The sequence below is a fragment of the Zootermopsis nevadensis genome, unplaced genomic scaffold (assembly GCF_977971745.1).
Source record: "Zootermopsis nevadensis isolate Lab colony 2312 unplaced genomic scaffold, Znev_1.0 Znev_ptg000001l, whole genome shotgun sequence".
Taxonomy (NCBI): Eukaryota; Metazoa; Arthropoda; class Insecta; order Blattodea; family Termopsidae; genus Zootermopsis; species Zootermopsis nevadensis.
This window is the reverse complement of record NW_028259133.1, coordinates 11271377-11298031: the sequence shown is the minus strand read 5'-3', so window position 1 is coordinate 11298031 and position 26655 is coordinate 11271377. Positions and strand designations below refer to the sequence as shown.

The 26655-nt window shown below is 36.2% G+C and overlaps 1 protein-coding gene across 3 annotated transcripts in view; it reads left to right on the top strand.

Annotated features, from left to right (window-relative positions):
• Positions 1 to 26655, top strand: part of LOC110829935 (glycine receptor subunit alpha-3) — a 253531-nt gene that overhangs the window by 186169 nt on the left and 40707 nt on the right. For all 3 annotated transcript variants that reach the window (XM_022064165.2, XM_087342853.1, XM_022064166.2), the window contains exon 4: positions 2703 to 2770. In XM_022064165.2, coding sequence (XP_021919857.1) covers positions 2703 to 2770 — 68 coding nt within the window. The remainder of the gene's footprint in view (positions 1 to 2702; positions 2771 to 26655) is intronic.

Sequence of the window (26655 nt, the reverse complement as noted above, 5' to 3'; positions counted from 1 at the left end):
GAAAATTATCGTCACAAATTGACATGTATTTAGAGCAGGCTATGGTATCAGGTTGAATAGAAATCCACCGGGCAATTATGTCAATGAAATAGACAGGCCAGCGAACTGCCTGGCATTCAGTACATTTCCACTGTGTGCTAGTTTTTTTTTAATTTAATACAAACAGCATGAATATAATCAGAAGCTAGTGGCTGTTGAACAGCCTCTGTTATATTATTCTTAATGGGATAGATTATAATATATTTTTGGCTGAAATTAAATATAACTCAATTTCATTATATAAGTATAAATCTTAAACAATGCAAACCCATTCAAATTGGTTGGCGTAACTACATAAACGAACCTACCAGACGAGAAGAACAATATTTAACTAACTGATAACCTAGTGACAAGAGACCGTGGGTTTCGCTTTTCAGTTCCTGCAGGTAAGCAAATTTAAACTAGTACACGGTATAATTATATTTAATGGTATGTTTACTTTAGCGAAATGTTGGTTTTTCACGATTACTTCGTATTTAATAGAGTAAACGACTGTTATTGGGACATATCTAAACCTATAAATTAACGTAAGATTGTACAAGAGCCTAATGTTGTGAATTAGAGTTTAGATGATATTAGTTCCTTCTTTAAACAACACGCAAATATTTTTCGTGCCTATTTGTAGCACTACATATATCAGGCTGATTAGCTCATCTTCGGATGTCCCTTTTCATTTCGCAGACAATTGCACTGTTGGAATTGGGTGTTTTTGAATTAGGTCTGATATTTGCTTTCCTGAATGAAGATTAAGAATTTAAAATGTAATGTCAATTTTTCTGGAAAATTTTCTGGAGGGTGTTCCACTACTGGCCGTGGGTCAGTTACTTACATTCGTGTTAAGTTTTATGTCTTTATTAAGATTGCTCATTTGATTAGTCTTTTAGGTTCACATTAGGAATTCATGATACTTTGCTTGTTATTCATTAAATGTGGCATCGTAAACAGAAATCTTGGTCTCAGTATTTAGAAAAGTTCAGACAAAAAAATGCATGGAATTTTTCAAACTTGAACACACGCTTTTATCCGCCATCATGTGTTGGTGTCTTGAGTCTTACATTTCTCAGTTATGTGGAATAAGGTACAGAATGTTGAAGAAGAGACTTAAATAGTAAACAAGAAATCTGCAATGTGTATTTTTTGAAACAGTAAAGGAAGCTCCAATTTCTTCAATCTGGCTGTCAAATTGAAAGGTTGTGAACACACCAGTTGTGTTACGCGGTTGCTATTGTATTACCTTCGTACTTCTTCGTGTGGGATTCACATGAATCCGCGTTCCTTGCAGTCATTAATCGGTTTAAAATCCATCCAGTGCATGTTTCAGTCTGTAACAAATGCAAAAATAATGTACTCACGTCATTTCATGCCATCTCGTCGTCTGAGCTCCTTCACGCACTCACCGCTGACATCATCACAGAATACAACCATGAAAATAAATCTTGACCTCATGGCGTAGTTTTCATCAAAATAAAACTCTTTTTTTCTGTTTGCAGTGCTTCATATTTCCTCGCTCATTCTCTTCTTAATCCAACCTCATGTCGCAGAACGTGATTTGATAACCTCCCTGTCTGTGTTATTATTATTTGTGGTAAACAAAACTTGACTGATCCAGGATTCGTCGAAATTTCCTTTTCCGACGTCAAATACCCTCCCTGTTCTCCAAACACCATCTTGATCGCCGTGTGTTAGTGCCGCCAGTAAGCACGAGGGCGATAGACCGAAATTCACGTCGGGTTCTTTCTCTACGACACTTCAACCTGAACTGCTCCACTCAGCCCCCGATACAATATTGACCAGAGTTTCACCCTCCGAGATAGAGATGACAGGAATGTGAAACTGATTTGTGTCTAATACCGATGTAAATAATATTTGGAATTTTGTCGCTTTGTGTCGTGTGTACAGAATTGGTGTAAGTAGCCCGTTACAATACAACGGTGAACGATTTCTTTTGTATTTTCATTTCTGGCTGCCATTTTCTTTCAATTGTCCATTTCGAACACGTGCAATTCTCTCTCCTCTTATTCCCATTCCTTTCGTTTCTCCGTCCTTTCGTCATTCCTCTTCCCCAATTTTAATATTTCAGTTTCAGAGGGTTAAGCTTCCAGTTTGTGCCTGGCTGTATAATTCTATAACTCCTTACCATAAATATACTTATATCAAATTACAAAGTCTGTACGCAGTTAAACGTTTCGCCACAGTAAGTTTTAATTATGACAGGAATGGTAGTAACAACTGTAATCAAATCACGACACAGTAGAGTGGCTGAGAATGGTGAAATCTTCAGGAGATAGGCTTGCTCTATACAAACAGCCGTTTCACCCTCCCTCCCTTTGATCCAAACCATTTAATAAAACCATGACACACATCAGAGCGGGTTTTAGTTGCATATGCAGTCTTTTTGCTCAGTAGTGAGCAGTGCACATTATTAATATTCTTCTGAAGATTTCTGTCTTCTGGGTTGTTGCGCTGTGTAGTCTGGTCGATGTTAACCAACGTTTCAGAGGTCATACTGCCTCCGTCATCGCCTTGATGACGGAGGCAGTATGACCTCCGAAACATTTGTAAACGCCTATCAGACTACACAGCACAACAACCCAGAAGACAGAAATCTTCATACTCACCGCTGTGAAAACCTCAAATCTTACATAATATTCTTCTGTTTGCAGATAATGCTACCACGGTCTACTGTGAGCTATACATCCGGAGTTTTGGTTCAATCAGCCCCGCTACCATGGTGAGTTTGATTCATTTATTCGGAAATTCGGACGAAAGCCCGTTTAATATGACCAATGGATTTAGCACAACACTTCGTTGCTGGTAATGTATAATCCTATTTCAAAAGAAGGGATCTTTATGTAAATGTTTTACTGTGGCTCATTTTGGCGATAAATAACCTCGGTATTTGTGTTATTTAATAACACACAAATCAATCTACTCACCGTCGTATGATTATTCGTCATGTTTTATTTGACCACAGTTGTTATGTAGCGTATAAATGAAATTGGTTTCCAATAGATAAATAAATAAAAATAACATTTCAAATTAAAGTCAGTTTTTGTTTGTTTTTTGTAGGAAAAGGAAAAACGGAATATGTAACACATACCAAATTATAACCTGCTTGTGTTTATATTTTAGTTCCACCTGATGTATAGGTTAATTAATATATATTTTTATATCATTTAATGTTTACTCGTTTCTGCGTATTATTAGTCTGTTAATGTCATTGTTACACTTTATTTAAGCTTGTTTCCAGCTTCGTTCATTATTCTCATTTCGCCCGCCTTCATTCGTTTTCGACATACCAATCGTCTAGATTTTAAGCCTGTACAACTTGCATTATCAAAGTACAATTGTTCTTTCATTCAATTCAACATATGTTGAATTAGGAAGGAACATTTTCGGGGAGAAATGACAGTTTCATTATGTCAATGTTAGCATGAAATTCAGTAGGCCTGCACAAAAAATATGCGTTCGTGACGCAGAGTGAGCGTGGAATATGCATTCTAGAGTTGACATGATACATCGTACTCATTGACGTGAATACGAATTCGGATAGGAGCGATTGATATGGAGATAAGTGGTGTGGCATGCAGCGTTGGAAATTCTGGTAGTGCAAGAGTGTAATCTGTTTCAATTAAGCTATCAATAAAATGACAGGAAATGAAGATTAGTGTGTTCATGAATTCTACGCGCGAAGTATATTTTTATTAACGGAGGCAATAATGAGTTGTTTGCAATTAATTATTTTACATGTATTTACTAGCTAATTCTCCCGTATTTCGAAATAACAACGGCTTATTTTCTAAAGAAATCTTAGAAACTTCAATTAACAATTTCTTTTTAAAGCCGCATGATATAACATTACAAATATTTTATAAGAGTCTAACATTAGAGGAAATGTTGGGTATTTGCTATGAAATCTTCGCTTCTAGTGTGGAAGGGGAGCAGTTAACGTATGGCTACGAGTTTGGAAGTACAGAAGGAGAAAAATGGCTATAACCAGGAAAGGGAGCTTTTTCGGACCGATGTATATGCGAACTTTTTATTACTTTAGTGCGTGTAACTCACTCTTACATTTGTGTCAGTCCTTTTAAGTTACGCTCTGTGTAACGGTGGATGCCCGTCACACCGAAAATAATATCATTGGAAAGAGTGGTACTAAAATAATGCGCAACGAATCTAGTTATTCGGTACAATGATGATGATAAAGTTCCATTACGGACCAGTGATGCTAATAAATAGATAAGTAATAATTTGAAGGCAAAACTGGCTCCTTATTGGTCTAATTCATTGATATAGAGATGCGGAATTTATTCAAAGGCCATTTTTAACTCAGAATATATCGAGTAGTTTTTAGCGACGTTACAAAAATGAGGAATTCATGAAATCGTATCTAAATTTAATTTCGTTTCATATGTTGTCTTATTTATAGTTACTGTTTTCTTACATTTTCCTATTTCCGGCCTTGGTACAGAGTAAAATGTATGTCTCATGGCAAGTCCTGCGGCTGCTACACTGTTTCTACTCCACTTGATTTTTCATTTGGATTATAATACGTCGTATGAACAAAACAGAGAGATAAAATGAATCAGAACTTCACTAGTAAAGTTCCATTCCGTTACAATGATCATTAGTTTATGTCCAATTCGTGTGTTAATTTGCATGAATTTGATATTGATGTGACTGTTTAATTTGGGTTCATTTATTAACGTGGTTTCATCTATTTGAGGCAACATTGAACATAATCGTATCTAAATGTTGTTCATTATGTGAATAGGGCGTATCTGTATAAAGGGATAATTCATACACAAGATATCCATACAAGAATGCCATGTATTTCAAATATGTATTGGCTACACCAACAATAACATAGAACAATAAACCGAATTGTGGTGTGTGAACAACAGTGATTCATCAGTTTCCATATACGCTCTTGGGTAAGAGCAGCTGTAGCTTTCGACATCGTCCTTCGTCATTCTTATGAGTAGACCTGTGTTTTCCTTCACATAGCCCTCGTTCCACCCAAATCTAATGGAATGAGATCGGTTAGACGGGGATATCAAGATGCCGGTCCTCCTCCAACGACCACTTATTCTGAAAGAGGGCATTCAGAGACTGCAGCATAACTTTACCAAAATTTAATGACGTACCATCTTGCAGGAATATGTTGGAACGTGTTTCATGATGTGAAATTCCGTAATTAATTTTCTGGTATGTTCCTATAACTTGCGCTAACTGTTTTCTTGCACTAATTGAAGTAAGTCTTTCATTTCTGCAGCTTCCAGTAACTTTTCATGTTATGGTTATTCACTAAATTGATTAAACTCGAATTTGGAAGTTAACGCCTGTTTACAATCCTTGACGTGTTATATCTACCCACATATAAATGCAGAAAATTAAGTTAGTTTTTCTCTCAGCCGCCATGTTTTTATGTTACCAAAATTGAACAAAATTTGCAAATGTCTTGAAGGAAAAACTGTTGCTTCACAAAATAACAAAGAAATATGAAAATATAAAAGCTTTCTCTAGTATCGTTATGTTTATAAAACGTATCACGAAAATCCGTCGATTGATTAAGGGCTGAAGATTAATACACATAGGCCTGTGGACACCGGTCGTGACATCATTGGCCTCATTTTCCGTAATAAATAAAGAGATTACACGATCAGGGCTTTAGAAATGGATTTGAGTTAATGGAGACCGGTGGCCATTGTATTTTTATCTTCGATATAAACGAATAACAATTTAGTATGAAACTGAATTATTGTCTAGTATGATAGAGATTGTTGCTGTTTTTTATCTTCGCATGTAACATTTTACGTAGGATTTTTATTTGTGAAATCTAATGGATTATTACGACGGTATATTTCAATTTCTGTTAAATTCTTTCTGAAATTGACACTGTCCGGTTTCCTGAAAAAAGTTAGCGTCTCTTGAACTAGATCTGTTTCCATCCTGAGTAGAAAAGTGGCGAGTATCTACTTAGTCGGGTCCGTCAAAATCACTGGTCCATTGTGACGAACACTAGTTCTTGAATCCTTGAATTTTAAGTAATTAACTATTCTTCCTGCTAATTTCTGCAGTGTAAATTATTTGCTGACTTTGGTATTCCTCAGTTGTTTTTTTTGGACTTTCTTGGCGAATTTCGGAATAGTACACTAAAATAGGCCTCCGCCTTTTTCTTCCAGATGTTTACCTACTGACCATTCATAACTCGTTTCATCTCAATTCAACCCTGTAGCTGTTGTTGTCGGTAATAAGAGTTTAAATTGAACAAAATTTGTATTGGTTTCAGTTCCTCTTACCAAGCAGCAAACACACAAATTCTGCAATTCAAACTTCATGGAACAGATCCTTTGAAAAGCTGATAGTTGTTCAGTTTGTCAAAAAATCCCCTGATTTTATGGAATTCGAGTGATCATTACCCTGTTTGTACCCCTCCATCAGCGTCGTTAAATAACTGAATAATGCATCACCAAAGTAAATTATTTTCTAGATTTTTGCTTGGAATGCAGTGCGCATAAGACACTCTTGCTCCCAGCTTGAATCAAAATGAACTCTTACCTGAAATGGTTCATCTCTTTACACAGCCGCAGAGTGTCAATCACAGATTTCCGTGCCGTTAAGAGAAATCTTACATGTTGACTATCAGTTATAAGAACCGTAGAGTTGAAATTTCTCGCAGACATGAGACTGTCCTTATAGTTGAAACTCGGGGTAAAACGATTTCATAATGCCAGAACATATTGAACACACTCAAATTCGATTTTGCAATCTGTAACAAAGAACGTTTCTTAGAATAAATGTGTCTAATATAAATTCAATATTTATTCTTAACCAATTATTGTATTTCTAGATACAGATGGAATGTTTCGTGCTCTGAAACACAGGAACGAAGCTCATTATGTGACAGCTGCATTGGCATCTGATTTTGTGAACTCGTTAATTTCTTGAAGCAGCAGTAAACTGTCTACGGTTATTTAATCGCAAGTTATCCGCTAACCGCAAGCTCGTACACGAGAATGTTATTAATCTGCCTAGCTGAAGATGATATCTGATGATGTAATCTCGTAAATTTACCGACGTTTGAGAGGTTTTAGTACTACTTTTGCCATCAGCAGCTCTATCATCGTCGTCCTATTAAAAGAGACTGCGGGTATTTGAAACGTCGGTCATCATTTACGATATTACATTTCGCAGTATCACAGAAGGCTGTCATCTTCATATTAATCACCGTGAGAACCTGAAATCTGACTTAGTCTGTCTGTTGAAAGTAGGGAAAATATTTCATATTAGAAACCATTACGTTCTGTGCTGCTACAAAATTAATAATAAATCTCATAGTTACTTTGTTGATTACTTTTGGTTGTATACAGAAACATGTAAGCTAATTATCTTGAATCGCGGTTTGCGTAGAACTTATAAATTAAGTTTTGAAATTTTATGCAGCAGTTTTCCTGCCTCCATTATCCTCGTGTACGGAGTGTTATCGTTTAGTTAGGCTATCGCCAAGAATTTGCTGGAACACGGTATGTGGGTCAGAAAAATATCATGTGTCCACCTGCAATTTTTGTTAGTAACAAGCGTCTACTTTGTTTTAGATGTTTATGTCTTTACAGCCCTGACATCTATCTTTAATGTTCCGAAAACTCGTAAAATAAACGGGCTTTCGAAAACAGGGCTCACCTGGTCGGAAAATTTACTTATGGCTTTGAAAGAAATCTCATCACTGTATTCCATAAATCTTCCTGGAAATTAATAATACATGTCTGTTGTTTTTACGTTATGTGATTTATATATTTTTGTGCAGCCCTTCACACCTCGTAAATGAATCACGCGTGCTGTCTGGACTTTATCCCAGTACTTTTTATAACTTGTCCATATTTTGTTGCCGTATAAGAAAAAAACTATCAAAATGTTACACGTACAATCTGAATTTTGTTTCGTTTGTTGTTTCTCTTTTCATTACTCTCTGGTATTTCGCGTCCGTTTTATTATTAGGTCATAAATAGGTGGGACAGCTCAGCCAGTAAAGTGATTAGTTGCAGGCTGAATGACCGAGATTTGAGTCCCGTCATGACATTCACTGTCATATTCCTACTGGGTTTTGGGCAAACAATCCCCCTGTCCAATTGACATCATAAATTTGTTCCCCTAGAGTTATGCGACCGAGGCAAGACTTTAAAACAAATCACCCTCTGGTGCCGAAATTGAGAATCAATGTAGCTTTGTATCCACTTCCCGGTGTCATTATGGCGTATCTCTTAATAACAGAGATAAATTTACCTTTTGAATACGAATATCTTCTAGGTTTGACGCCGTGTCGTTTGGTATAACTTTGATTAATTTTCTGAGGTGCTGGTAGCTACCATAATCATGATGAAAAATAAGCTGTGCGCGAGCAAGTTTTAGGCAGCCAGCACCTCCGAAACGACGGCAAACTTAATCAGACTATTCGATGAAGCAATCTTGAAGTCAGCCGTCACCGTACTCACCGCTAAGGGAACCTTAAATCTCAACTGTACCTCTTTCCTTTACCTCATTACTCAATTTAAATTTGGTTTCTGAATTACGTTGGTTGCTAAGTGACAAACGGGAGGATGACGGGTGGATCGGAAAGGATTTGCAAGTAAGTGACCAAAATGAAGATACAGATACAAAGTTTAAAAGTTACGTTTCTTGATATGATACGAGAATAATAATAATAATAATAATAATAATAATAATAATAAAGGCTGAATGGTAGCAAGCATTTGTCAGACTCGGTGCTTTAGAATTAAAGTTTTTTAATATGCTTGGTCACGTCTTTGAGTTTGTCTTTTCGGCCCCGAAGACTGCATTAAGATAAGTAAACACCGCTTTTTCTGCACTCACGTGGGTGAAATATTCTCTAAGTCTGCAGTCACAGCATCATTACTTGTTAGAATATATTTCCAGCAAAATCCTTGTCATCATAGCTCATCCTCGTCTTCAGAATAGAGAAAACCTCCATGTATGTAGGATATCAGCAAATACATTCAGCAGACAGTCGCAGATAACCGACGAAAGGTGACCCTCCAGCTTTTGGGTGGTTGGGGGGTGGAGGTTGGTGGGAAGCTAACAAATCCTCACTGAAATAGTGCGTCATCAAATGTTACACCAGTCCTCTGACTTGCGGTTTCTTGTGGATACAGTAATTAGTATTCAGGTTCCATAAAAGTAGACAATTTCTTGACCAAGTGATCGACTGTTAACTTTTCAAGGAGAACTGTACTCCATGGAGTTGTATATTTGAATACGTCAGAAAATTCCGTTTTGTGTTTTTTTTGCAATAAGAGCTTATCAGTGCGATTTTGATACTCTCAAGGATACGTATGTTATAGAACTGCCGGTCACCTGTTGCTTACCCTTGTTCAAAGAAAATTCTATAAATATGTAAACTATAAACGTATTATCATTTGTGCGTCGAAACCGGAACTAAAGAACTCATATTTCCTTAAGACTGATTTTAATATTGCCCTTCCTTCTGTGCTTGTAGCTCCTAGGTGGTTTCCTGCCTTCAAGTATTCTACTAAAATGCTGTTTCTGCCTTTATCTCCACCATTTGTGGTACATGCAGCGCCCATATCATTCTTGCTTTCTTCTCTCTAATAACAAGATATTTAAAATACTAATATCATGGTTTAGTTTTGAAGGCTCTGAACATTCACATCAGGGAAGCAGCGGAAAGAGAGTTCTATCATGTGTTGTGATAACGTGCAATCAATTTCCCGTTTATGACTGGCCGTTCTCGAAAACTCCTCTGGGTTTTTGTCTTCAATATACGTCTCTGTTCTCGCGCGAAAAGTAATTACAAGCCCAGACAAGTAATCAGAAAACAAGAGTAGGTCTCGTGGCAAGCGAGATTTGAGGTCTCTGCTATTTACTCTGGAGACAAAGTAACACTCGACGTTTAATTGAATTTACTTAAGTCGGACTGAGGCTAGCAGTACAGCAGTACCTAAGTCACTAACCTTTAAATCCAACTGTTTGTAACAGGCTCGCGACTTTGCGAAACTTATGTTGATTGTATATAAATACAGTGTTCACTCTAATTAATGCTGTTTAAAGAAAGCTATGTTAAATTTTAAATATTTTCGACATTTTATTTCAGGTGGTATGTTGATGAAACTGAACAATCCTGTTTTCGTAAATCTGTAAGCTGTAGCAATGGGCAGACCCAAGTCTGTCCAGATCATCAAGAAATATGCAATGAAACAACAAACAGGACTTAAGAGACGTTCAGAAACCTTGCATTTATATTTTCAAGTTTTATTTCTGTAAATACTTGTTGTTATGTGTTTATATAAGGATGTAAAGCGCGGTATCTTGGCTTGGGGGAAGAACATAACGTACAGTTGTTCGAAAATGAAGTCCCAAGAATACTGTTTAGGCGTGAACTGGTTGAAGTATTTAACCAATTTAGAATAATATTACGTAACAACAAACTTTATGGATTATAGAGCCTTCACGTCAAATATAAGAGGTAAGAATCGACTGGGTATGTGGCTAAGACGGAAGAGACCAAGAAAGCATACAGAAATTTTATAGGGAAACCTCGTGTATAAGACCGAGAAGGATATGACAGACAATATTTAGGTAGTTGTTAGGGAGATAGCAAAAATCGAATTTTACTGGACCGCTTGCATTGCGGACTTTGGTGTTAGCGATGTTAAATCTTCTGCTTCTAATAGCTCATACTTGTGATCAGTTACATCCAAACAGTAATTTATCATGCAAGAAAAAATTATCTTACTTTCCTTATAAATTATAAACGAGCAGAGGTTAAGGGCTCTTTTCGATGACACTAAATAAAAATTGGTAAGAGAACAGTTCAGTTACTTAACGCTTTTCGTTCAGGGCCATTGTGGTTACAAGAGTGCGTCGTTACCCGCATCTCTTACTCTGAGTGTTATGTATTTTTAGTTTTCGAAAACAAAGACTTGGAGGCCGGGTTTGTCTAGTAGGCCCAAGACGTTTCTTGTGGTGGGGATTTGTTGCTGCGAACAGTATAAGCTAGCTGTTGTTTCTTGCGGCCTAGTGCAAGATTTCAGCTTTACGGTGTTTTGGTTTGCTGATGAGGACGACTCACTCCTTTCAGATGTGCAGTCGGGTCGATAAATAAGAAGCGACCGATTCCCGCTTCGAGCAGCTCACTCTGTGAGGTAGCTTGGATCGGTCGTTGGCGACAGGACGGCACGGCCGGAAATTACCGCTGCTGCTTCGGAATTCAAGTACAGACCCGCAGACCTCAAATCCCGACTGATGGGTTTCGTGGTTTTTCTCAGTTTCTTCAGATGAGTGTGGGTTTCGTAATTTAAATTAGGACACGACCGACTCCTTCAGTATTCTTTACAATTCCTAACAAATTACTCGTGTTAATAGATGTTGCATTCTTGTCGTCTGAAGTACTGACAGTGTAATCACATCATAAATAAATACGATATGATTACAAGGTTTTAAACCTTTCGGTTTCTTATTGCTGTGTAATCAATCCGATTAAATGATGCCAAATTATCTTGTTTATTCTTGTGTTACTGACCTTTAAGGAATGAAGTTCAGAAACGGGGACAACTTTTATAAAAGTCCTATGTTTATAATTTTGGATTTTATGTGTGAACTGTATGAACTTTTTATTCCGCGAAAAATAACAAAATTAGTCCTTATATATTATTCATTCTCTGTCGTAATCTGCGATAGTTGTTTTAGTGTGAAAAATAAAATCAGGCTTTGTAATTTCCATCCCATTCTTACGCTCTCTAGAGGGAGAAAGAACACAAACAGGAAACCGCCAGTTAAAGTGATTTTCCATTTTCAAATAACCAGTCTCTGTTAAAGCATTTCTGCATCCGCCTTCGTGTTTTGAAATAAAGAAGCATGAAACAATATTTTTATCGTGCGGAATGACTGAATTTGTAGTTAGTTGCATCGATTTGATTTTTTTTATTGGAAAGATCTTTCAAGGTAATGACAAATAAACTCAAAACGCCCGCTCAAGTATCACAGATCACACAGTTCTTTATATTGACCTATTTAACGATTTACAATTTAACGTCTGATGTTATACAGTTCTTCATGGTCACTTTAATGTTTCCGCCAGGTCTTGTCATCTAAATCTACTTAGGCCTTTATGCATTTCATATTTATTTCTCCTGAGCTAGCAACTAAATTGTTAAATACAGGGAGTGTTCTAACACCTACTTAGAAAACGATAAATGCTATAATATTATTAACGGTTTTTTTATAATTCCCACCTTACTTCATCTGTTAGGGATTAAGATGTTTCCTTAACATCTCCTCTTTAAATTATTTAAATTTTCATGCGTTTTTATGACGTGCACATAAAATAGTGTATTTAATGTTACATCACTTTTTGTTTTTATATATAAACAGTTATGTATTATTAATATATTAGAAATATTAGTCCGCCTACAGTCCTGGATGTCCAGGTCTGAATCTAGCTCAACAAGGGGGGGCCCAATAGTTTTTTTGCTCTCTTCCTCCTTACTTCCTGAAGTCAGCCTACGAGTACATTTGAACATAATTTAAAAATTCTGACATCATGTATTACTCGCAAAGTTTTGTTTAAAAGTTCTGTTTTTGGAGACGTCCTCGGGGGTTGGTAACAAAAACTGACTGAAAAATGGAAGTATGAGCGAATAGTTTCTCACTGGCCAAAAAAATATACCGGCACTGTTCTCTGATTGTAGAGTTACATATGGCTGCTGCCGTTCCCAAAAAAACATTGCCTGGAAAATTGTTAGAATGGCTATTATTGATCTGCCACTGCTCGCATCTCCCGTTTATTTTTCCAGAAGTAAATAATGGCGTTAGTACAATCTTAGCAGAGAGAGAGAAAAAAAAACAGGCCGTACTTCATTTGTAACGATGTCTTTACAACAAGCGACTCGTTTGTTACGTGATCGTAAACTTCAAGAAGGATCCGGTTTCTACGTCGTCTTTTAAAATTGGTAGTGCAAATAGAGGAGACATCCCACAAATATGAAAGATTCTAATTTTGAGTCCTTCTGTAATGGCCTTGTAATGGAGAAGGATGACTCGGATTTCTCAGGATACTTTCATGTCTCAAGGCGCTTATTTAATTTTGATTCGGTTAAGAAATTTTGTTTTGTTGACAATATGCGTGATGTAGAAGATTGTTCCAAGCAGACGTATTTAGAAGAACTAAAAAGATCTGCGATATAAGAAAGAACTCGTTTTATTTCAGCGCTGTTTTAAAACAAACCGGGCCATAAACGTTTACTACAGTCAGTGTTATATGTACATTGTTCGTGTAATATAGGCAATGCACACATAAAGTAATAATTCTGTCGCGTTTTATCTGTTTTTGCCTTTTAGATTTTAATTTCGTGAGTGTTCAATTTGGATCTCACTTACAAAAAAGTGTAAAGCAGACGTATGGGTCATGACCTTCAGTGTAAAACTTGATAAAGTTCGTTCCAACACAAGAAGAAAGTGCCTTTAGTTCAGTTATCTTTAAAAAACGTACGGCTTATGAAAAAGGTGTATTACTCTTTGTAAAACGTGCGTTTCATTTTTTCCACATTTCTTGGAAACTCTTTTCGTTCCGATGAATATTCAGTGAGTTGCGCTCGAGATGCACTTAAGCATGTAGGCGTGTCTTCGTGTAAAATGTCTTCTACTGACCTCCTGTATTATTCAGAATTGGAATGAATCGACAAACTTTAATCAAACTCTTCGATATCAAATTGCATTAAAATCCGTCCAGCGGTTTTCTAATTCTTACACTCGTACGTAGATAGGATAATTGGCATGTTATTTCAGCTTTGTTTCCATTGCTGCTAAATATCATTATTTATAATAGATCTCTGGCATATCGCCTTTGGTATCAATACTGAAGGTAGACGGAGAAAATTGAAACTCAAAAGAGACGACATAAAACAAATAAAAGTTGTGAGCAGCTATTACTTTTAATAGAAAACTTTCTTCAAAATTAACGCTAACTGATCTCACAAACAGAACTTAGTCCTTGTTTTTCTATAAACTTTAATAGTAGGATTATCACGATAATTTTGAAACTGTCACACATAACCTGTAATGTATTTCAAACCATTAAACAAAACTAAAACGTTGCCAATAATCACATTTCCAACAGCCCCTGTATCTGTACTTTTCCATTGAAGTATATACAGTGTATCTCCCCCCCTAATAGCACTCAGTGTCTCATTTAAATTCACTAGCCTAATAAACTTCATACGACATACTGATTCCGAACTTCAAACAGTGTGGGGTTGGTATAAAAACAAAATATCGAAACATAAAATATTATTAGATTTGGCATTGGAATACAGACGATGTGGCATGTTCTGGTGGGTTTGAACATTAAATTCCTAGTTCGTAACAACAATATAATTGTGGTGAAAGGGGTAGACTAGCTCTGGTGTGATAGGCCGAATTATTTCTCGCCATGGCTTTAATGACTTCTCTACTCTCGAAGTTATGATCGGCCTTATGCGGGCGAACTGGGCCGTTCTGCGTTCTTTGTGACATTATTGTCGTCATAGCGATAAGAATTCTTTTGTTCTTCAGTAAATGCGATCATGTTACTTACTTGTGTTTTCTATTTCCAGAGAAATTGTTATTTCCCTTTGTGGAGAAATCTCTGTTGTGATATTGTTTGTCTTCCAGGTCCTTTAATGAACCTCTTTCACATATTAAACACGTCACTTTTCCCTTGTCAGCCATCATAAATTGTGAATAAAAACTAGACACAAAACACATCAGTAACTTAAAACTTAATTTGCATTAAATGTAGCCAGCGATGTGTCGGTATGCCTGCTGTAACCAGTATTAGATTCTGCCGAATAAAACACAGTAACTTGGTTTTCTTTTTCCATTTCGTGTTCGTGTGAATTAGGCGAATAAATTGCGACGACTTAGGTTCTACTTAATGGTGTTATGTGCTTGTTGCGTGTACTGCCGCGTAACTGAGAACGCTAATTCAGTTGTACACGGGGCACGCGGCCCATCTGACTACGGCTTTAACGATGATGCGGTGAATGTAAGACCCGTTCTAAACCCGTATACCTGCTATCATAACAGAATAATATGAATGTTTTATTGTGGATCTGATGGTTATTATTAGCATTATAGCTTATCCTCGCGCTTCGGCTTGAACATGGAGACAGTTAGGATCCCCGAAATGTCTGCAATACAGCGCACTTCTTTATCGTGCTGCCACCCAAAAATAAAATAAACATGACATTGAGCCGACTGGAAAGCTTTATATAAAATTTAAAATAGGAATATCACATAAGATTCTTTTGGGGATTTGTGCGAAACGAAACTTTGTATAACACGGTTTTAAATTCGTATCACATAAAATCCATCTGCGTTCCGAACTTCCCGGCATTCTGTGGTTCCTAGGACAACAGACGTTATTGATGTAATGCATAAAGTGATATTTTACCTCTTTCGTCACTAGGCAATCGTTTGTAATTTATAAAGTGATCATCATGGCGGTACATAACAGAAAATTTGTATGGTGCAAAACATCCTACTTTACTGGGAATCTAATTTCTTCCGTCCGGCCCACGGTCTAGTCATTAGTATAGTCAGATATCCCTGCTCTATTAATGTCCTTAAAATATATCCCACATGCTGAAAGTTGCCCTTAAATGTTATTGCCAGTATAAATGCTGTAAATGGCTGAAAGTCTTGCTGTTACTGCAGTGTGTAGGGGTGGCGGTCGGTCATGTAGCTATTCTATATGCCGGTACAGAAGCCTATAGCCATCTTTTGGTTTCATTCGTAAAGAATTGTATCCACTTAACATCGCTTATCAAGTAGCCTGCTTAACGGTAACTGTTTACATTTATGTCCGGAAGATGCTCAGTTGGGACCCTGTCCGGATTATCGGCTGGATTTTCATTGGTTTTACTCACTCCCTCCAGGAGAATTCGTAGGTTGGCCGCTACTGCATTCTTAAAAATCTATTATCTACTAATCACAGCAACTTTTCATATCAGCTGCCACTATTATATCTCTGCAGTTTAAAATCAATCATTAAATAACTAAGTAAGTAAACAATCTTCTGTATTATTCTCAGTAATCACACAATCTTTCGCAAAGCAAATAACCTGTGTTATTTATTTCGAGTCAGTATTTTCCTATGATATATAAATGATACATAAAGCGTACTTGTTTTGGCTATTATTGTGTGTAACGTTAAAATAACATATAAATATAATTTGATTCACAATATGACGCCGAAGTGCAATTTATCGTTATACATAATCACAGCCACAGTCCTCCGAGCTTTATTTTTAATCGTTGTAAAAAAAATGCCGCCGGCTTATCTTTTCACAAATAATATATATTATAATTCAATTTTTGTAGCGTTTACAAACACATGTTTATTTAGTACATCGTGTTTCATTTTTTTTTGTAGAACATTCAGCACGTTTGTTCAAGCCCACGTTACACACCACTAATCAGCAGAAATGTTTTTTTCCCTATTGAATATTTAGCTACTTCTTTAAAGTTTATGTAAAATGCGTAGGTGACGGGTGTTTATAATTTAGAGCAATACTTGTTCTATTAACAGCCAAAGTCTATCACCAACTGGCAATTCGTATTCTTTAAATTTCGAATAGTACTCTTCTTATTTGCGTCTTTTGGGGCCATTAAAAGGTAAACGAGATATATCCAGGCTTCTACCTTCTTCTTGTTTGGAGCATTTGTAGCAGTAGAGTTGTACACCCAGGCATCGCTATTATTAAACCCAGTAGCTGGAGACCCTGACGTTTGATAACGGCTACAACCAGCTCAGTGAAGAGTGATTAACGTTGGTAAGAAAAGAATGCGTTTATATACTACAAAACAGTAAAACTTATAAGAAAAAGGGAACATTCGTGTAACATTGCCTGCGCAGTGTATCTTAGTTTCGACGTCTCCGGTACCTTTGTGTTTGAAACATATTTTTGGCCTCAGGTTTTATTTGTCGTATTCACATCTCTGAAGAGCAATTGTTAAAATCGTATTATTCGCACGTAAATCTGTGCACTTTTAATAATTCTAGGATGGCTAAACATATTTTCATGAAATTTTATACTAAGTAGTTTTAAGGAAAAAAGTGTCGAGACATTTAAATTCAGGTTACAATCGGCCAACAGTAACGGGCACTTCACGTGAATAGTTGCACGTGTTTATGCGCTTTGGTTGGATGGTGACGTCATGATGGAGAATTTATTGACCGTACACACTAATCAAAAGTTAAGTTCTAGTTTCGGTTTCGTGGCAACGGTTGGGATCGTTCCAGGGACCTGTTGAATACTACGCTACTTTGCTAATCCCAGATGGGAAATCATTCACAAAGGTCAGATTCTGGCACGAGCTAAAATTGTTGCGCCGTGGTACATTTTAATTTTTTTTTATGTTGCCGTCAGTGGCACTTATTTAAACATTATTAGATTTATTCTGAAGTGAAGAGATCATTTGGTGTGTCTAAGCTTTGATGCGACGATAATATTAAAATGGATTTTAAAGATGTGCTTACTGGATTCGGTTGCCTCAGGATAAAGAATAGCGAAAGGCTCTTTTGTGAAGACGACGTTTAAACTTTTAGAACAAAGCTCTAACGAGATTATTTGGACCCAAGGGATAATTAGTAAGAGGAGGTTGGATGAAAGTACATAACGTAAAACTGTGGATTTTTTATTCTGTGCCATTTATTATTGGGATCATCACAGTTTTTCGCCACCAAGTGTAAGACGCACTTTGATTTTAGAAATTTTAAGATGTGAGTAAATTGCTTCTTAAGAACGAGGAAATACGGTAATTATCGAATATTAAAACTGACATTAGGTATGTAACTGAAGTAATTTCGAGGTCCTTCGATTATACCGACGTTATTTTCCCAATGCCAGGAATCTTATCAGTTTGCAGTTACACTACGTAGCCTAGATTCTCCAGTTTTATTGTCTTCTACGTCATTCTGGGTCCGAGGTACAGAACAGTAACATACTTTATGATTACATAATGTAGTAATAATATGTTATTTATAAACGTCGTTTAATGAACCATTGGAATAAGGTTAAGCCTGCTCTCGAGTTCTGAAATTTTTTGTAAATGTTAATGATACCTTTGGAAATTTATATACGCTTTGAAACTATTCTGATTCTGCAGTGTGAAAAAATAAGTAGGCTAGTTACTTAAACAAGAATAGGCAAGTTATGCTACGCCCATTTTCCCGTTCAGAACCTTATATGTACGAATCACAGTGTGCATTATTGAAAACGTAAATAAACTCGTATGTCTGAGGAAAACTAGAGAACTTAGGAAATTAGTGCTTGCTGAGTTGGTACCTTGTGTCTGTTCTAAAATGTTTTTCCGGCGTAACTCCTCGATCACGTATCCCTTCAGGCATAAAAGTATCAATCTTCTTGGTCTGGATCCAGGATAATCGCAATCCTTATTGTTTTCTTACTTGAACAGATGCGTCCTGAAAAGAAAGTCCTCTCTTTGTTCCACAATACATCACCGCCCAAACAACCCAACGATTTCACACTTTAAATGGAAGAGTTTTATCGTCTTCACTGCTCGAATTAGGCAACAGTGACGTCAAGTTGGCAGGAACAAATGTGAGTCTGTCATTTCTTTTTTCGCTTTCCAGTTTTTTTACACAAGAAATTGTTTATTCAGCGGGACCTGATGACTAAATATTCTGTGTATGTCTTTACAAAGAACAGCATAGTTAAAACTGGAACCCTGATTTGTATGATGTAACATTATCTTCGTTTACTTTCGGTCCTTTAGTCTGGCGGCTGCAGAAGATCGCATTGGCCTACAGATAATACACAAGTCACTGAGCGCCCTTCTGTTTTGTGCCAAGGCCCTTTTGTATGGAATATCTTTTTATAAGGTACAGGGCAAAGTAGGCCTATAACTTCATCTACTTTTACTGAGTAACTAGGCATTTCGCCGAAGGAACACATATACTTTTCTGCTTTGGTTTTTAAATTAAGCAGCTGTTATTTTCTTTTAACATTTATTAAATTGCTGGTATTTGTATAGTATTGGCGTTATGTTTTCTTTGTAGTACGAAAGAAGATTGTTAATATTATTTTTATAAGACCTTAGTACTTGAGATGCTTAATGCATTTAATTAACTATTGGGTATTTGCAGGCTTTAATATCATGCTGCAAAGTAGCAGTAAATGGTATAAAACGTGTGTTCTTTCACATTATTTTATCTTTAAAACACAAATGTAGTGATTTAATGTTTGTTTCTTGAAGTAAATGAATGACCATATGTTAATTACGAAGCTGAAACGTATTTCAGGTTTCGAAGTTTTTAGTACGTGCTGGATTCTGTGCAACATGTCTCCACATAAGTTCAACGTGCCCTATTATCACGAATTACCATTTATTGTCATAATACAAACGCATTTCTTTCGGTCACTTTCCGTAAACACCGTAAATACATGCCCATAATTTTATAAATCTACTATTACGAATTACTTCAGCGGTCTATAGTGAATGTCGCCAGTGTTGTCCCTAATCACAAGTGCTTACGTGCGCCATGTTAGTATTGTTTGTGGCAAAAAGTTAAAACGTATTAAGATGATGAGGACTCTAATATCATTACGTTCCTGTCGGACTTCACAAATTCACTGGTGTACAAAAATGTGTTTCTGAGAATTTAATTATCACTTATCTCATCTACAAATTTCCCTATTTATATTACACTATGACTTATTAACGTATTCACAGGAGAAAGTCAATGGTTTCAGTCCTAAGTCAGATAAATTGATCCACACCCCGCATATTTTTTCCTTAGGACCAATATTAATGTTATCCTTTCATATGCTCCAAGGTATAGATCTATGCAGTCTCTTCTCTTTAGGTTTCCCGGCAAATGTAGTGGATCAGTATTGTCTATTTGAATTTTGATTCTGATTTTATTTTACAAAAAATAATATAATTTTAATTTTGTATTTAATTATGTCCTTCCCTTAATTTGTATCTATCATTATTAAATTTTCAACTTTTAAGTAAGAGGACTGAGTTTAAAAAGTAACTCATTTAAAAACAAAATTTATTTACGAATAGACAGCACCAATTATAACTGGAAAATAAGTTACATTTATCCACATTGTAAAACCAAGGAAAGTTTGAGTAGAAGGAACAATGGAGTTGTTTCCACATTAATAAAGAGACATTCTAGTATAGTTGCACGTACAATATGAGCACAAAACATTCTGTAGAGCGAGTCCAACGGCATGATAATTCTATACCTGAGCAGGAATTTCCAGCATATTTATTGTTTTAAATGCTTACGCTTCCGTAATTACTCACAGTACAAAGTAATAAATGGACGTTATGACAATGTGTAAAACTCCAATCTCTGTAAATCTGCAGCTGAAATACGGAATACTGAATTGTTGCAGTTAATATGACCTCATCAATGGTACCAACAAAGTGTAGTAATGCTGCCTGTAACTCTGTGTAATGTTTATTTCGGTAACGCCATCCTGTAATATAAGCTGCAAAATGAAATCGCTTGGATTAAGGGCTGGGAAAAACTGCCGGTCGCTTTGAAACCGTTGTGGAAAGTGGTTCAATATTTATCGAGCTCCGAATGTTCATTAAGCGTGCCCAGTGAGGGGTTCGCGGTGTGGTGACTTGAACCCTATTGCGTAATTAAATGTCTGACCAATGTTCCCTGAACTTTCAGTGACTGGCGTTACATCTTTATGAAATCGGCTGTAGATAGACCAAAGAGGTTATCATTTCATTCAGAAATACTGAGCCATTACTGAAAATAGGGACTCTAAAGTATCTCCATTAATTTATATTGTTCTCCTATCGTTTTTTAGAGCTGTGATGTGAGCAATTACAAAATACACGCGTTTAAAACCCTGTCGTTTATTTCTGGAGATTGTTTACGGCAGAGGGGCCAAGTTCACTCACTGCAGTCTTCGATGTTTTAAGCACCTCGAATCTGTTCTCGAATTATACACGATGTGTGGCCTAAAAATGTCTCACTTTTAATAAATTTTACGTTTTAAATGCATGTCAAACAACTACTTATGTCCAACTGTTTCATGATTCAATTAAATGAATTGTAAATATGTTTCAATTAAATTCACATTTGTGTGTGCTGGTTAAAAAATATATTGATAAAATTCCATTTCATTTTTAATTCACAATCAGATTCCTTGTACGAGAGTTATTTATTGTTAAAATTATTGGGAAACAATGACCCATTACTGAATTATTCATTATTAATAATGTTAATTATTGCATAATCTCACTGGGAAAGTAGTGGAAAGATAAATATATCTTAGGCTTAAGCGTGGAATTAGTAAAAATAGACGTTTAAGATGTCTCCCCTTTCGATCTACGTATTATGTTATTGCCGCCGAAATAGTCGTCACTATTTGCGTGGCCTGCAGTAGAAACTGCAGCGTTTAATTGATTTTACATCAGTCTTCATTTACGCGTTACGGAAAATGGTTCCACATACTATTTGCTCTTGGCAGAAGACTTGTTTTCTGCCTTCATCAGGATGCCTGGCTAAGAGTTTTAAACTTCTGCTCAGTTCTCCAAGCGACTAGGTCCGTTCTTCAGATCCCTCAAGGATTGCATTTTATGGCGGTGGGGTTTCGTCCATCCAATGGTTAATACGTAAGAATTTTAATTAGAGGTACTAACGTATACTACGTTAAGACCATGAACAAAGTCGTTTGCATATTGCATGTTATGGACTGTGGATTTATGATAATGAATGTGAAATAATGCATTAATTGAGCTCCTTATCACGACAGCAGAGCGCTTCGTCTGTAGAAGACTACCTCCTGGTGTAGAGGGTGACTCGGACGCTGAATAAGCAGTCACAGATAGCTGATGAAGTGTGGTCGTCTAGTGTGGTTCTTGGACGGGCGGCTGGCAACTCCTCGCCCTATTGAACCAGCATGTTACAAAACGTTTTTCGGGGCAACGGACTAGAGAGGGCTCTTGTAATGAGTCATCGGTTTCGGTAATGAGCGGTGAACTTCTTGACTAGATCAGCGAGTAGACTATTAGTTTCTCAAAAACTGCTCTGCTGAATGGATTAATTAGTTATCTCAGTGACTACTGCAGAATTATTGTAACCTATTTTACATTACGGAAAGTCGAATACCAGCGCTATAAAAATTGAAAGTTTTGTTTTGTCTCGTATCGTGTGAGGAAGTTAGTGTAGCGTTCATTAACATTCTACTACCGCACTCTTATTTATCATACCTAATCTTTTCCATGTTTGAATGTTCCATTTTCTATCACGATCACAAGTTGGCTAAAAATTATAATATAATATTTAAATGAAAGAATTTAATAATATCTGGTATTTTTTAACATTCTCTGCAGAGAGAAGGAGAGGTTAATACTGAAATCTGGTCTGAAACACAAAAGTTGTTTACAGTTCTTCTACAAGGCACAAATCTTGTTTTAATTAGCTCTTGAAGCGCAAGCAGCCGGAACTGGTAGGACAAAAAGTAGCATGGGAATGGATAGTCTTAGTCTGCGGACTCTCAAGTGAAGTTACGCCGTCCGGAATGCAACTATTAGTCCTGTAGATACTAGCAAAACACCGGATTCATTTACAAATGCAAGATACTGTGAGATTTATCACCGTTTAACACCTGGCTTCAAAGTTTACTGCCTTTTATATATATATATATATATATACACTGCTATTTAGAACCGCTTTCGTTAAAATTAATATGAGTAATGTTCTCTAAATTCGTACGATTTATAATGAACACCGAGAAATTTCAGGAAACTGCTGGCCACTCACTCAATACATGCAGAGGGCTTTTTGTTCGCTTACTACAGTTTATCTCGCATACGATTTACGAGGAATCGTAATAGGTCAGTCAGTAAAATGACAGTCTATGGAATTGACATCTGAGGTTCGATTTCTGGTAGACCCATGAATTTTTCAATTTTCTCCCGTGTCGAAAACCACCTCAAAGCCCTCAAAGCGGTTCGGTTTCCAGTAAAAGTTTCCTCCCTCGGGCAAAGCTGTCGGAGAGTGAAGGTTCCCGCTCACATTATAGCCCAGGTTAAATTCTCGAAAAGCTTGTTGCCATCTCTATAATTTCCTGCATCCTGTCGAGGAATCTAGAGGTTATAGAATATAATAAAGCTGGTAATTGTTCTTATTCCCTTTTATGGAAGGGTCTGAAGTTTTCAAAAAGCCATCTACTTGATCCTGACCTAGATAAATTCAGTGGACATTCTTACATCCTAATTCAAGTTTTATTTTAATATTATCCTCTAATCCACATCCAGATCCCCGAAGTTGTCTCATTTACAACTAAAATTGTATATGCATTTTTCATCTCTCCCGTCTTGGAGTATATCATTTATGTTTATTTTATGACATTGTTTTATGTCTCATTCTACATTATAAATATAAATTTAAAATAAGTATTAACTGTATTTGTACTGCTTATAGTTGATTAATTGCTTTGATTCGTTACTTTAACTATGCCTATTCAGCTGCTTAGCTGACCGTAAATGATAGATTATATATTATATGAACTTCAATTAGGCCACAGCTACTTCCTTACTTATGCTTCCCAATACATTTTTCATAATCATCCTACCAACGATTCTACTTGCTCCCAGGTACTGAAACCATCCTTAAATAAAGCACAGAAAAATAAAGTAGACTTTATTTTGTAAATACTCTTAATAATTTTGTAGATTCGTAAATATTTTACATACGAACAGAAACCATGAACGTCCAACCGTAAGACGTGCCACTGTTTCATATTTAAATTACGTCGCGCTGCTACACGTAATCGGCCGTAAGTCAAGACACAAAATAAGAAGAGACTTTGAACTCTGAAGAGAGGTTCAATACTTTCATGGCAGCTTAGTCATACCTGTGTCCTTTTACCATTTGATGGCTTTGAGAAATCTGTACCGGCAATTCATCTTCACGAACTCTTTAATGTGCGCCAAAAACGTAGGGCATACAACACAGCTCCTGCATGACAATGAAAATTATTATATTGCATGTTTATGGCGTATTTAGAAAGAACTAAATGATCCCATTAAGATATCCGCACTTGTGTATGTATGCATGAACATGGAGTAGAATTATTCTTTCGGAACATTCATATATATAACGAAATGGACTGGAGTGGTGGTCTTGTGTGAACAAAGTAATGAACCTCTTGCTTTATGAAAGGCGAAAAATCTCTTGTAAGCTGAGAAACTGTCAGATTCTCAACCAGCATGAGCACATGCACAATATTACTTTTGGATTTTTAACTAATTATTAGACAAGGAAAATTGACGTGGGGTATCAAAATTCGTGATTACAAGTGATCAATGAAATTGAACGGATGTTGTGACACAAAATAAGACAATTTAAAAAAACAAAAAGGCGCATTTGGGTCATACCCTGAGAGAGATCTATTTCTGCGACTCTGTCTGTTGTTTCATGGTCCAGCTTTGTTGCCACCAAAACTCTGTATTCCTTAGACGTTTTCCAATCGGAGACCAGTGCTGTACCCTTGATGCAATTACGGTACCAATACCGATTTGAAATTCCGTTAAGTTGCTCCAAATCCGTAGTTCGCCCCAAAGCGTACGTTTCCTTAACACCAAGTTTCAGACACTATCTCTGAATCGTTGTCTGCAGAGACTTCGATGCATTTGAAACGAAAATCGTTTCCGTACATCACATATTATAATAACTACGTTGTTATCCATATATTAGATATTAATTGCATTAAAAATAAATTTATATATTTTACCCCTTTCTCTCCTCTTCTACTCACCATTGACTAACTCTGTGTTATTATTTCAATTATATAAATTCTCTGAACTAGTTTATGCAATGTTCTGCATATTTCCTTCCCATTTTACCAAATTGACTTAATTTATTTGAACTATTATTACAAAGACATTTATGTATTCAGTAGCAAGTTGCCTTTATGCATAAGTGTCCTGTACACTCTCGTAATTTTCTGGTAATCTCTTTCTTTTTTCCTTCCTGTATTTATTGTTGTGTTCGTGTGCTCATCTCTTGTGCTGTATCTGTAACTGGTCCTCTGGCTGTTGATACAGCATATTAATAATAAAGAATTAAACTGAATTGAATTGAATAACTGTATGTGTATCAGTTCATAAATATTTATTGAAACTATTCCTGCCTTAATTTTATAACCAACTTTATCATTGTTATAAGTTTGTGAGTCGCATGAGGGATGCGCTAATAGACCCTAACTTTTTACTAATCCGCGTCGTTTGCCGTGTCCTTTGACAGGTGCACCGATTCTTTTGAATTCTTTATCAAAATGTTAGGGGTTTGCGTACTAAATGCAACAACCTTTTCGATAATGTTTGTGTTAATGTCCCCAAAATTATATGTCTTACTGAGACATGGCTTAACGATTCGTATTGTAATCGCAATCTTTTTCCCGGTAATTATTTTGTTTTTCGCGCAGATAGCGTTTACGCGGATTCAAATTTAACTCGGGTGGTGGTGTTTTGATTGCAGTTCACCGTTCTTTTTCTGGTTGTAAACGTAGGTATGACATTGAACTTACGCAGGAATGTGTTTGGATCGAAATCTCTATTCCGATGGTTTTAATTTACTTGTTGGTAACCATTATTTTCCGCCAAATATGGATATCAAATTTATTGAAAATTATTTTATTTCCTTGGAAGCTAAGCTTAACACTCAAAATTTCCGCGTAGTCCTATTAGATGACTTTAATGTACCTGGTTATGATTGGGTTCATGGTTGTCCCCATGCTAACTCACATTATTATACCAAACTTAGAGATGAGGTAATTTATAATGCTGCATGTTATTTTGGACTTTCTCACTACAACCCTACCGTACAAAACAAGAATTTACTTGATCTTGTATTTGCTAATTTCACTGATATTAAGGTTTCCTACTCTGATTTTGACTTGGTTAAACCTGATACCTTTCATCCTTCCTTGGTTGTTGACCTTAGTTTATATTTTTCTTCTTATTTGCAGCCTCAACGTTCTTTTCGCAATTATAACTGTGGTGATTATGTATTGTTACATAAATTTTTATTTTCCTATGACTGGACTTGTGTCAATAATCAGACTTCTGTTGACTGTGCCGTTAATAAGCTCAACTCAGTTGTTACTAAAGCTTTAAATGTAGCTATACCCTACAAGTGTTCTAGGAAGTCCAAGTTTCCATGTTGGCTTTCTAGTACTTTAAAATACTATATTCGTAAAACAAAATATGTATTTTCGTCGGTACAGAAAGACTAAATCTGATATTTATTTTTCCTATTTTTTATTTTTTTCGCAAACTTGTTAAAGTTATTATTAAGTTTGATAGACAGCGGTGGTTACAAACGGTTGATGACAGTTTAAAAACTTATCCCGAACATTTTTGAAGTATGTTTCTAATTTTAAAAAGGAGCATAACTCATTTATTCAACTTAAAGTTGATATTCAGTTTATTACTGACTCTAAATTAATTGCTGATTCCTCTGCTAATCATTTCAAATCAGTTTTAATGTTAATTGTCCGTCCGTTACTCCTTCTGTTTCTACTAATCCTGACTTTT